Source organism: Cervus elaphus, chromosome 33, assembly GCF_910594005.1.
Source record: "Cervus elaphus chromosome 33, mCerEla1.1, whole genome shotgun sequence".
Taxonomy (NCBI): domain Eukaryota; kingdom Metazoa; phylum Chordata; class Mammalia; order Artiodactyla; family Cervidae; genus Cervus; species Cervus elaphus.
This window is the reverse complement of record NC_057847.1, coordinates 37,018,994-37,031,634: the sequence shown is the minus strand read 5'-3', so window position 1 is coordinate 37,031,634 and position 12,641 is coordinate 37,018,994. Positions and strand designations below refer to the sequence as shown.

The 12,641-nt window shown below is 36.3% G+C and overlaps 1 protein-coding gene across 1 annotated transcript in view; it reads right to left on the bottom strand.

Moving 5' to 3' along the window:
• The window catches only part of LOC122688377 (fibroblast activation protein alpha), a 79,680-nt gene that overhangs the window by 55,021 nt on the left and 12,018 nt on the right, over nucleotides 1–12,641 (bottom strand). Inside the window, exons 4-6 of the mRNA XM_043894355.1 lie at nucleotides 2,297–2,395; nucleotides 1,248–1,342; nucleotides 251–325 (exon numbers count right to left, since the gene is read on the bottom strand). Coding sequence (XP_043750290.1) covers nucleotides 251–325; nucleotides 1,248–1,342; nucleotides 2,297–2,395 — 269 coding nt within the window. The remainder of the gene's footprint in view (nucleotides 1–250; nucleotides 326–1,247; nucleotides 1,343–2,296; nucleotides 2,396–12,641) is intronic.

The window sequence follows — 12,641 nt, the reverse complement described above, 5'->3', positions numbered from 1 at the left end:
GAATATCGGTGCCCCCAAAGTAAGTTTTTCCCTCAGGATGAAAGTAATTTTTAATACTTTATGATAGCCAGACAAGAATGCCAAATTCTGAATTATTTGTATGTTACTGTTATGCTTTGGGGATTGAACTAGAATTGAATTAATTTCTCAAATATTTAGAGATAAAGAAACTCTTGTTCCCTCTTTTATAAACCAGTCTGTGGGTTAATAGGAGATACAATCAGACAAATCCAAATTAAATCATCAATACCTTTGAATAATCACTTTCTAGATATGCAAATTGCCGATCAGGTGATAAACCATAATTTGAAGCATTCACACTTTTCTGAAATCATGAAGAAGTTGATTAGAAAACAGAAAAAATAACAGAGCCATATACATTTATAGTTCTAAGAGAATATCATATCATTGATATACTCCCATATATACATTAAAAGTAATTTTTTAAAAGTTTAGGTAATACCTACCATATACAAAGAAATTTACTACACTTTAAGGGATGACAGTATGATAAATAAGATACAGTTTGTGATTTCAAGAGGCTTATGATATTAAACTTGTAAATAAATAACATTATAATTTAGACAGTTTTATAAGAGAGAGGTAAATAACAGCACTGCAAAAATTTTGAGGAAGAAGTGATTAAATGCAAATGAGGATCATTTGTTGCACAGAGAAGGAGAAATATCAGCCAAGCTTGACTCTAAAAGATTGGTAGACTATTGAGGGTAGAGAAAGTAGGAGGTCCAAGGGCCTAGGACAGAACAACATGTGCATATGTATCATAGGACTAGTCACTGAGCATTTACTGAGCACTGTTCTAAGCACTTTCAAATGTTACTGTATTTAATTCTTATACTAACCCAAAGTGGTATTTTATTATTCCTACTTTACAGAAGAATCTGAGGCACAATGAGGATGGTAGAATGTGGAACCTCACCCACAGCCCCATAACTAGTAAATGAGAGCAAAGATCTGAACTCAGTTTGCCTGGCCAGAAGAACTGAGTTTGTACCTCTTACCTCATGGGATACCAGTTCCACAGAGGAAGGAAAAGGCTAGTAATTGAGGAGGCAAGTATAGTAACCTAATGTGACTAGAAGAGAGAATCGGAGGATAAATATGGTGGGAGACAGCTGAGAAGGCAAGTTGGGTCCAGATCAGGGACTCCGAGTTTGAACTCTGCTCCTTGGTCAGTGAAGAGCTGGCAGAGGTTTTTGAGGAGGAAGATGATGGTGGATACATACCATGGTGGTATTACTCAAAATGGTATATGATTCTCCTGTTTCAATATTATAAAATACTACATTATTATCTGTAGATTGATGAAGATATTCTTGTCCTTTAAACAAGAAGGAAAACAAAACTTGAAATGATCTCCCTTAGCAAGAAATACATTTATAACAAAGAAACACCTCTCTTATTTTATAGACAGACTTTTTCCCCCCTTTCTGTCCAGTACACATTGCTTTGTCAAATTTAAAATAAGTTGGAAAAAAAAACAATAAGTTGATGGTGGAAGAGAGGAAAGGATGCTTTCCTCTACTTTATACAAAAATGCTGTATTTGTCAGTAGAAGCCTTATTTTACCAGTTCAGGGTGATTAGGAATAAACTTGGATTTTCTCTGCTTTACAAGGAGAATAAACTAGTTTAAATGGCATGTTTCTTTTGCAAATACACACACACACACACACACACTCCATTTAGTCTGTTTTTGACTTAGTTTAAAACCTATTTATATGCATGTTATTTTCTAAAGAGAAAACAAAAATATTCAATTTTTAGTGGCATTTTAGATATAAATTATAATGTAGGCAATTTAGTTTCTTTTACCATTTGTTTGATTAGACTCATTTAACAACTCGCTATTTTGAAAAACTATATGCAAATATCAATTTTATGGCCCTTAAAGGATTTGTCTTCAGGGTAGGATTTGTTCATTTCTTAGGTTATCTATATTAACAATGGAATTTCTCATTGTAAAATTCTCATGACCTCTTTTAAATAGGTGCTTGTTTCCTGTTCTGAAAATCTATAGCCTATGCTCAGCTTATTCTAACAATGCATTCTCAGATTTTACTGTTCTGCTAAAACTACTACTGGCATCATTATTATTGAGCAAATCCTGTCCAAGTAGTTCTGTCAAAAATGCTTTGGTGGCCACTTGACTTATCTAAATAATTGCTCTTTTAATCCATTTCAACTAAGGTGGCTTATGTTACAAATAGAGATGTGCTGGCACTAAAAACACCAAAATCACACATTAAAAAAAATGCAAAAAATAATTCACTTACCTGAAATCCAATATGGAAAAAATGTTTTATAAGAGAATGTCCCATTTAAAATATCCTTCAGTGTGAGTGCTCGTGTTGTACTCTCTTCAGAGTTGTGAACTTTGGGAAAGGAGGAAACATATCATTACTTAAAAGAAGATGAATAACTCTGATATCTCTCAGATACCATATAAAGAAAAGATCTGCCGTTGCTAAACCCTTGTTTTTTGTGTGTGTGCTCAGATGCTCAATTGTGTCCTACTCTTTGTGACCCTATGGACTGCAGCCCACTAGGCTTCTCTGTCCATGGGATTCTCCTGACAAGAATGCTGGAGTAGGTTGCCATTTCTTCCTTCAGGGGATCTTCCTGACCCGGGGATTGAACCCACATCTCATGTATCCTGCACTGGCACACACATTCTTTACCACCAGCCCCATTAACTCTTGTCCTAATGACTATGAGTATTATTTCCTTTTTTGTAGAGAGGCTAATGAGGCTTAGAGAAGTAGCTTGATGGCCGAAAGGAACATGTTGTGGGAAAAACTTGAGATGTGTGAAGGAGACCACGCTGAGCAGCAGGGACATTATTCTTCAGGCAGTGAAGAACTTTCAGAGATTTTTAAGAAGGAAGATGAGACGAGGCTCCAACAACTCCAGGTCTTACAAAACTGAGCTTGCAGACCATGCATGCTTAGTTGCTTCAGTTACGTCCCACTCTTTGGAGACCCCATGGACTGTAGCCAACCAGGCTCCTCTGTCATGGAGTTCCCCAAGCAAAAATACTGGGTAGGGCTGCATTTCTTCCTCCAGGGTATCTTCTCAACCCAGGGATTGGCTCCACATCTCCTGCAGCTCCTGGTGGATTTTTCACCACTGAGCCACAGGGGAAGCCCATGTACATTTGACTAAAAACTCAGCCTTTTAAGCAGTTCTTTGCAGTTCCTCACATGTGCTTGGCTTAAATTTCTATCAACTTATAAATGATATATTTTAGCATCCCAATTGGTCAGATAACATCAACCAGAATCCTTACCTTCAGACATCTCAAGAGAGACATTAATGAATGCAGATAATTTCTTATCCAAGGTAGGGATTTTTATAAAGAGAAAGTAGACCAGAAGAAAGGAAAATCACATCATCTATACATTTGACTTTGGAAATTCCAAGAGTAGAGGTTTTCCATGTAAAAACTAACCTAAAGTAGTTCACAAACCACAAACAAAACTCAGGTGTATTTGAACCCTCCAAGACAATTATGTGTTTCATTCTCAGACCAAATTCATTGTAGAGCCTGACAATGGTCTGCTACATGAGAAACTATGGTGACCAACCTCCAATCCTTCTTCACATCCATATTTCTGTTCTCCATTTCTCCTACCTTACCCCTTCTCCAGACCATTACTTATAGAACCAAAACAGGAAACTGTCCTACACCCTGAATAGGATATACAAATCTGGTATTTGCTCATATAAAAATAAAACGGTCAAAGATGAGCTTTAACTTTATCTTCCTACTAAACCCTTCCACAAATTTCTAAGACTCTCAAGATAAAGAAGAAAACCATTAGCCTGGATGATAGGCCCTAGCTGATCTGGGATGATCTATCTCTCCAGCCCTTTTTTTTTTAAATTTTTTTATTAGTTGGAGGCTAATTACTTCACAACATTTCAGTGGGTTTTGTCATACATTGATATGAATCAGCCATAGATTTACACTTATTCCCCATCCCGATCCCCCCTCCCACCTCCCTCTCCACCCGATTCCTCTGGGTCTTCCCAGTGCACCAGGCCGGAGCACTTGTCTCATGCATCCCACCTGGGCTGGTGATCTGTTTCACCATAGATAGTATACATGCTGTTCTTTTGAAACATCCCACCCTCACCTTCTCCCACAGAGTTCAAAAGTCTGTTCTGTATTTCTGTGTCTCTTTTTCTGTTTTGCATATAGGGTTATCGTTACCATCTTTCTAAATTCCATATATATGTGTTAGTATGCTGTAATGTTCTTTATCTTTCTGGCTTACTTCACTCTGTATAAGGGGCTCCAGTTTCATCCATCTCATTAGGACTGGTTCAAATGAATTCTTTTTAATGGCTGAGTAAAATTCCATGGTGTATATGTACCACAGCTTCCTTATCCATTCATCTGCTGATGGGCATCTAGGTTGCTTCCATGTCCTGGCTATTATAAACAGTGCTGCTATGAACATTGGGGTGCACGTGTCTCTTTCAGATCTGGTTTCCTCAGTGTGTATGCCCAGAAGTGGTATTGCTGGGTCATATGGCAGTTCTATTTCCAGTTTTTTAAGGAATCTCCACACTGTTTTCCATAGTGGCTGTACTAGTTTGCATTCCCACCAACAGTGTAAGAGGGTTCCCTTTTCTCCACAGCCTCTCCAGCATTTATTGCTTGTAGACTTTTGGATAGCAGCCATCCTGACTGGTGTGTAATGGTACCTCATTGTGGTTTTGATTTGCATTTCTCTAATAATGAGTGATGTTGAGCACCTTTTCATGTGTTTGTTAGCCATCTGTATGTCTTCTTTGGAGAAATGTCTGTTTAGTTCTTTGGCCCACTTTTTGATTGGGTCATTTATTTTTCTGGAATTGAGCTGCAGGAGTTGCTTGTATATTTTTGAGATTAATCCTTTGTCTGTTTCTTCATTTGCTATTATTTTCTCCCAATCTGACGGCTGTCTTTTCACCTTACTTATAGTTTCTTTTGTAGTGCAAAAGCTTTTAAGTTTCATTAGATCCCATTTGTTTAGTTTTGCTTTTATTTCCAATATTCTGGGAGGTGGGTCATAGAGGATCTTGCTGTGATTTATGTCAGAGAGTGTTTTGCCTATGTTCTCCTCTAGGAGTTTTATAGTTTCTGGTCTTACATTTAGATCTTTAATCCATTTTGAGTTTATTTTTGTGTATGGTGTTAGAAAGTGTTCTAGTTTCATTCTTTTGCAAGTGGTTGACCAGTTTTCCCAGCACCACTTGTTAAAGAGGTTGTCTTTTTTCCATTGTATATCCTTGCCTCCTTTGTCAAAGATAAGGTGTCTGTAGGTAATGTGGATTTATCTCTGGGCTTTCTATTCTGTTCCATTGATCTATATTTCTGTCTTTGTGCCAGTACCACACTGTCTTGATGACTGTGGCTTTGTAGTAGAGTCTGAAGTCAGGCAGGTTGATTCCTCCAGTTCCATTCTTCTTTTTCAAGATTACTTTGGCTATTCGAGGTTTTTTGTATTTCCATACAAATTGTGAAATTCTTTGGTCTAGTTCTGTGAAAAATACCGTTGGTAGCTTGATAGGGATTGCATTGAATCTATAGATTGCTTTGGGTAGAATAGCCATTTTGACAATATTGATTCTTCCAATCCATGAACACGGTATGTTTCTCCATCTGTTTGTGTCCTCTTTGATTTCTTTCATCAGTGTTTTATAGTTTTCTATGTATAGGTCTTTTGTTTCTTTAGGTAGATATACTCCTAAGTATTTTATTCTTTTTGTTGCAATGGTGAATGGTATTGTTTCCTTAATTTCTCTTTCTGTTTTTTCATTGTTAGTATATAGGAATGCAAGGGATTTCTGTGTGTTAATTTTATATCCTGCAACTTTACTATATTCATTGATTAGTTCTAGTAATTTTCTCGTAGAGTCTTTAGGGTTTTCTATGTAGAGGATCATGTCATCTGCAAACAGTGAGAGTTTCACTTCTTCTTTTCCTATCTGGATTCCTTTTACTTCTTTTTCTGCTCTGATTGCTGTGGCCAAAATTTCCAACACTATGTTGAACAGTAGTGGTGAGAGTGGGCACCCTTGTCTTGTTCCTGATTTCAGGGGAAATGCTTTCAATTTTTCACCATTGAGGGTGATGCTTGCTGTGGGTTTGTCATATATAGCTTTTATTATGTTGAGGTATGTTCCTTCTATTCCTGCTTTTTGGAGAGTTTTAATCATAAATGGGTGTTGAATTTTGTCAAAGGCTTTCTCTGCATCTATTGAGATAATCATATGGTTTTTATCTTTCAATTTGTTAATGTGGTGTATTACATTGATTGATTTGCGGATATTGAAGAATCCTTGCATTCCTGGGATAAAGCCCACTTGGTCGTGGTGTATGATTTTTTTAATATGTTGTTGGATTCTGTTTGCTAGAATTTTGTTAAGGATTTTTGCATCTATGTTCATCAGTGATATTGGCCTGTAGTTTTCTTTTTTTGTGGCATCTTTGTCAGGTTTTGGAATTAGGGTGATGGTGGCCTCATAGAATGAGTTTGGAAGTTCACCTTCTTCTGCAATTTTCTGGAAGAGTTTGAGTAAGGTAGGTGTTAGCTCTTCTCTAAATTTTTGGTAGAATTCAGCTGTGAAGCCATCTGGTCCTGGGCTTTTGTTTGCTGGAAGATTTTTGATGACAGTTTCGATTTCCTTGCTTGTGATGGGTCTGTTAAGATCTTCTATTTCTTCCTGGTTCAGTTTTGGAAAGTTATACTTTTCTAAGAATTTGTCCATTTCATCCAAGTTGTCCATTTTATTGGCATAGAGCTGCTTCTCCAGCCCTTTCTTACCCTTCTCTCACTACTTCTAGATTCTAAACATGCTGGACTTTCTGCTCCTCAAATACTTACTTCTTTCTCTAGAGCCATTGCACCTTTTTTCACCCTCTCCCTTCTCCTTATAACTTATTTTCAGCCCTTTGTGCTTAACATAAGAGCCACTTCCTCCAGCAAGCCCTTCCTGACCCCCTGGTTTAGGTCTGGCTCCCTTGTTATACAGTACCATAGGCCAGGTTCCCTTTTCAAAGAACATTTGTCGTCTTGGTTTGTTATCTTGTATGCATTTGAGTGATTATTTTTTTCACATTTCGTTACCTCCCACTGTATTCTCAAAAGAATCATGTAAGGCCAGGGACCATGTCTAGTTTTGATCACCACCACATCCCTAAGGTCTAGAACATAATAGGCATTTAGTAAATACTTGTTGAATGAATGAATACATGAAATGAAGGATTGATGGGTGGATGGATGAAATTTGTGCCCTCTTCTTTACAGAATGTTTCTACTACCAATTTCCTATATTGGGTAAGTCAATCTCTGGCATCACAGCTTGCTCACCTATAATGTAAAGGACTGGACTAGAAAATGTTGATAATACCTTCCAGGTCTACCACTTTAAATTTTGGAATTTGAGAAAAAATATGCCTCTATTAACTATACAATCACATAAGTGAAGTGCCATACAATAAGGTCCAAGGGACCAACTGGATAATAGCATTTTTGGAGGTTTTAACTGATTCACACTGACCTAAGTATGCTCCAACTTTTTATTAGGACCATGAGTTATCTTCTTAATTTACTAAACATTATCCTGGTAGCTAGAAGAACATGAGTGACTAATGAACCCCTTTGCAACAAGACACTAAATTCTTAAAGAATGAAATTAGCTTATTCTAATAATCACATTTGTACAGGTACTTTGCATCCTAAGTTCTATATGCTATACAATTATTTGTAATGAAAGTGCTTCTAATTAATTAAATGATCTTGTACAAAATTCATACCATTGATTTGGTAATTCCCATTCAATGAATAAAATATCATTTTACTACAATAGCATTAGTATAATTGCTAAGTATTTTAATTTGATTTTATTTAACTTTCAAGAGCAAATTGCAATCTGTTTCTAAATAAGGGAAAATTCTAGTACTATTTACAGTGGAAATTATTTTCTTTTGAGATATATTTAATTTGTGTCTTCATAATACTGAACTTATAGATGAAAAAAATTTAGTTTAGTGAATCCCTGTATTATGAATACCAAAAAAACTTAAATAATTGTTTTTTAAAAGCATTTTTAGTTACTAATTCAATAAATTAATATAATCTTGGTGACATCTTTTTTGTCTAGCATGAATAATGCTTTGATTATGGCTAATGACTTATATAATAGATTTTCCTATTTAAGTATCCTTGAATATAATTTTCCTTTCTTGCAATTATGTTTAATTGAGAGTTCTTAGCCATAATTAGTCTTCATTTTAATAGAAGGTTAAATTAAGTGAGCTAATTCAAGTGTAACATTTAACTCTATGCTTGGCAGTCAACAAATGTTTGTTATTGTCATAGCTCATCATATTCTTGAAATAAATATTTTTGATCTGTGTTTCCCAAACTAATTTGGCCACTGAGATTTTTTACAATATCTACTAAAATCACAGTGAGGATGGCATGGTAATCCACTCCAGTATTCTTGCCTGGAGAATCCCCATGGACAGAGGAGCCCAGTGGGCTACATATAGTCCATGGGGCCGCAAAGAATCAAGTGCAACTGAGCAACTAAGCACAAACACACAAAATCACAATATAGGAAATGCAGTTTCAGATTACACTATTATTATATAAAGGTCAATTTTTATTCTAATATAATGGAGTTCATCAGTTATACTTGGAACATCTTGGTCATCCTAGGGCTCCATAACTGAAATAGTCCAGTCATGATCATAGTACAGTTAGTACTAATATCACACATGGGATAGATAAAATTAATTAAAAAATAAAACTTCAAATTATTTTTAAATTCCTACTCATTTTCCTTTGTTTGACATTAACAATCACGCTGATTCTTATCAGATTTCTCAAGAAGATTTCAAGGATTAGTTATTTACTCTTTGTAACCTCTAATTTAGATTATCCAGGAAAGTTATGTGAGAGTAAGGGTATATGTCATATTACTTCTCAGCCAGTCATTTATTTTAAATGGGTGCATAGTAGCTATGCAACTGTGGTATTGGAAAAGGCTCTTGAGAGTCCCTTGGACTGCAAGGAGATCCAATCAGTCATTCCTAAAGGAAGTCAGTCCTGAATATCAGAAGGACTGATGCTGAAGCTGAAACTCCAATACTTTGGCCACCTGATGTGAAGAACTGACTCATTGGAAAAGAGCTTGATGCTGGGAAAGATTGAAGGTGGGAGGAGAAGGGGATGACAGAGGATGAGATGGTTGGATGGCATCACTGACTCAATGGACATGAGTTTGAATAAGCTCCGGGAGTTGGTGATGGACAGGGAGGCCTGGCGTGCAGCAGTCCATGGGGTCACAAAGAGTCAGACATGACTGAGCGACTGAACTGAACTGATAGTAGCTATAAATGCTAATGATCTAGAGAACTTAACATATGTCACATTGACTCAATATCTGTGAAACAATTTAATTATGCATTAATTATACTGCTAATTATCATAATGATAATAAGCCCCACCAGCACCCAGGAAGTGATAAGGTGTTATACTGAACACATCAAGAGGAGCCAGCTGTATTTATCTGGAAATAGGGTTTGTGGCACAGCTTTGGGATAGGTGATTACTCCTAACCTTGCATGGGGTGTAACCAGGGGTCAAAAGGTGTGATTATCCTGGAGTCAGGCTGGGCTCAGAGTGTTACTGAATCAGATGGGGGAAAATTTACATTAGGCATTCTTTTCTTCCTGCTGAAAATGACCACACATTCATAATAGAATAATGTACCTGCTCTAAAATGCTGGATTAAGTCACGTATTAAGAGTTATAAAACATGTACTTAGAATTTCCAATCCAATTGCTGGTTCTTTGTACCAGCTAGGACCATGCTTGGCATATAGTAGAAGAATAATAAATATTTGTTGAATGAAAAAATAAATCAACTGGACAGATTTTATTTTAGGTGTTTGTTTTTTTTTTTCTAATCCTCCCCTAAAGATATACCTACCCTTACTCTTTACCATCCTGTCCAAGTTGTAAATTTCATATATAAACTCTTCTACCTGGACATCATTTAAAAATGTATCAAAATTTTGTCCTTGGAGTTAGCAGGAGCACTTGTTTGAAAAACAGATTCCTAGTTCTTATCTCAAATCTACTCATTCAGAATTGGGGATAAAGCCCTGATTTTCATTTTTGTTCAAGCCCCACTGGTGAGTCTTCTTCAAAGAATCCAAATTTTGTGATTTCACTGAATCTACTTGGTTCAGTGTTCTCCTATGCCTATCAGTTGAATTTCTCACTGCCTATGAGCTCCTGGTAGGTGGATAGGTCTGGCCTGCATAGAAATTTACATTTCAGGGACAGACTCCCCACAGTTAATGCTGATCATGGCTTTCAAGGAATGTTCCAGGTCTCTTGTAATGTTTATGTCTCTATCCAGTCCTCTTGCTCATTGTCAGATGGATTCTTCTTTAGGTACATTCCCTCTGCTGACTCTTAAGGAATTGAGAAAGGGCAAGGGGACTGATCCTGCCATAGCTTATGTTTAAACAAGATAACAGGGAAAGCAATGATAGGGGAAGGAGCCATTGTTTTCTAGTGTTTTGAATATGTGCGTGTGTGCGTTTGTATGTGTAAATCAGTATAAAATGCATCACAATGGCATCAATCACACTAAACAAGTTCTAGTCACCTAAAAAATTGAATGCGTGGATTTTCATTACTTTTTCTAAATAATGGTTTAATATTGAATTATAATCTCCTGATTATTTTGAAAGTTTAGTTTTGCCATCTGAAAATTTTAAACTCAAAGTAGTTGAGCAGAAGTAGAAATGAATCCTGAGAGCATATCTTTCTTCCACTGGTAACAGACACTTGCTTAACACTTAACTCCTGATAGCACCCTTAGAGTCAATTTGGCTCATCTTTACAGTCACTCATACACTGCTTAAATACTCTAATTAACAATAATTATTTGCATTTTCAATTTATTAAAACAAAGATGGGAATTATTTCAATTATGAATCCAAGAAATTACAATTCACAGAAATAATTTAAAAAAAAAAAGAATTCACAAGTAATGATTCACTATTCTCCTAATTTTTCTTAAAATTTTGTATTTATTCTTTATTAGGATTCTGTTTCTGTCATTTAATTTTCTAGTCTTGGAAAAACTGGCAATAACTGTCAGAGCAGAGACATCAGATGTCAGTTCTAATGTTCGTCACAAACTAAATGAGAAAACATGGTTTATTAAGTGGGCTCATGAATGGTTGGTAGGTCTTTTTGTTCTCACTTTCATACTGATTTTGAAACTGATGCTTATGAGGCCATCTCAGCAGAGTGACACGGACTTCCAGACATACCGCATCTGTCTCTCTGCTTACTCTACAATGATTCTGTTCTCAATAGGAAATATGTCCAGCCATCGCATCAGGTCATGTTTATTTCTGGAGTGAGCAGCACAGGAGTAAATGCTGGAAATAAAAGGGTGGGGAACAAACTATTTAAAACTAATGTTATATTTGGGCAAAGGCTGACAACTTTGAAGAAATGGGACTGTGGTAGCTTTAGACCAGTAACAAAAAGTGTTATACTAAGTTCTAAGTATGGGGCACTCTACATGTATAGTCCCATGAAACACTCACAGCAACTCTCTGATATATAGGTACTATTACCAACACCATTTTGAAGATTAGGAAATGGAAATTAGAGAGTTAAAATAACTTGCTAATATATAACTGAGCTTGGGTTTAAATCCAGCTCCATCTGATTTTAGAGACTGGGTGCTTTACCAATACCTTCTGATTTAAAGTGAATGCATTTCTCTAATAATGAGTGATGTTGAGCATCTTTTCATGTGTTTGTTAGCCATCTGTATGTCTTCTTTGGAGAAATGTCTGTTTAGTTCTTTGGCCCACTTTTTGATTGGGTCATTTATTTTTCTGGAATTGAGCTGCAGGAGTTGCTTGTATATTTTTGAGATTAATCCTTTGTCTGTTTCTTCATTTGCTGTTATTTTCTCCCAATCTGAGGGCTGTCTTTTCACCTTGCTTATAGTTTCCTTTGTAGTGCAAAAGCTTTTAAGTTTCATTAGGTCCCATTTGTTTAGTTTTGCTTTTATTTCCAATATTCTGGGAGGTGGGTCATAGAGGATCTTGCTGTGATTTATGTCAGAGAGTGTTTTGCCTATGTTCTCCTCTAGGAGTTTTATAGTTTCTGGTCTTACATTTAGATCTTTAATCCATTTTGAGTTTATTTTTGTGTATGGTGTTAGAAAGTGTTCTAGTTTCATTCTTTTGCAAGTGGTTGACCAGTTTTCCCAGCACCACTTGTTAAAGAGGTTGTCTTTTTTCCATTGTATATCCTTGCCTCCTTTGTCAAAGATAAGGTGTCCATAGGTTCGTGGATTTATCTCTTTAATGAGGTACCATTACACGCCAGTCAGGATGGCTGCTATCCAAAAAGTCTACAAGCAATAAATGCTGGAGAGGGTGTGGAGAAAAGGGAACCCTCTTACACTGTTGGTGGGAATGCAAACTAGTACAGCCACTATGGAAAACAGTGTGGAGATTTCTTAAAAAACTGGAAATAGAACTGCCATATGACCCAGCAATACCACTTCTGGGCATAC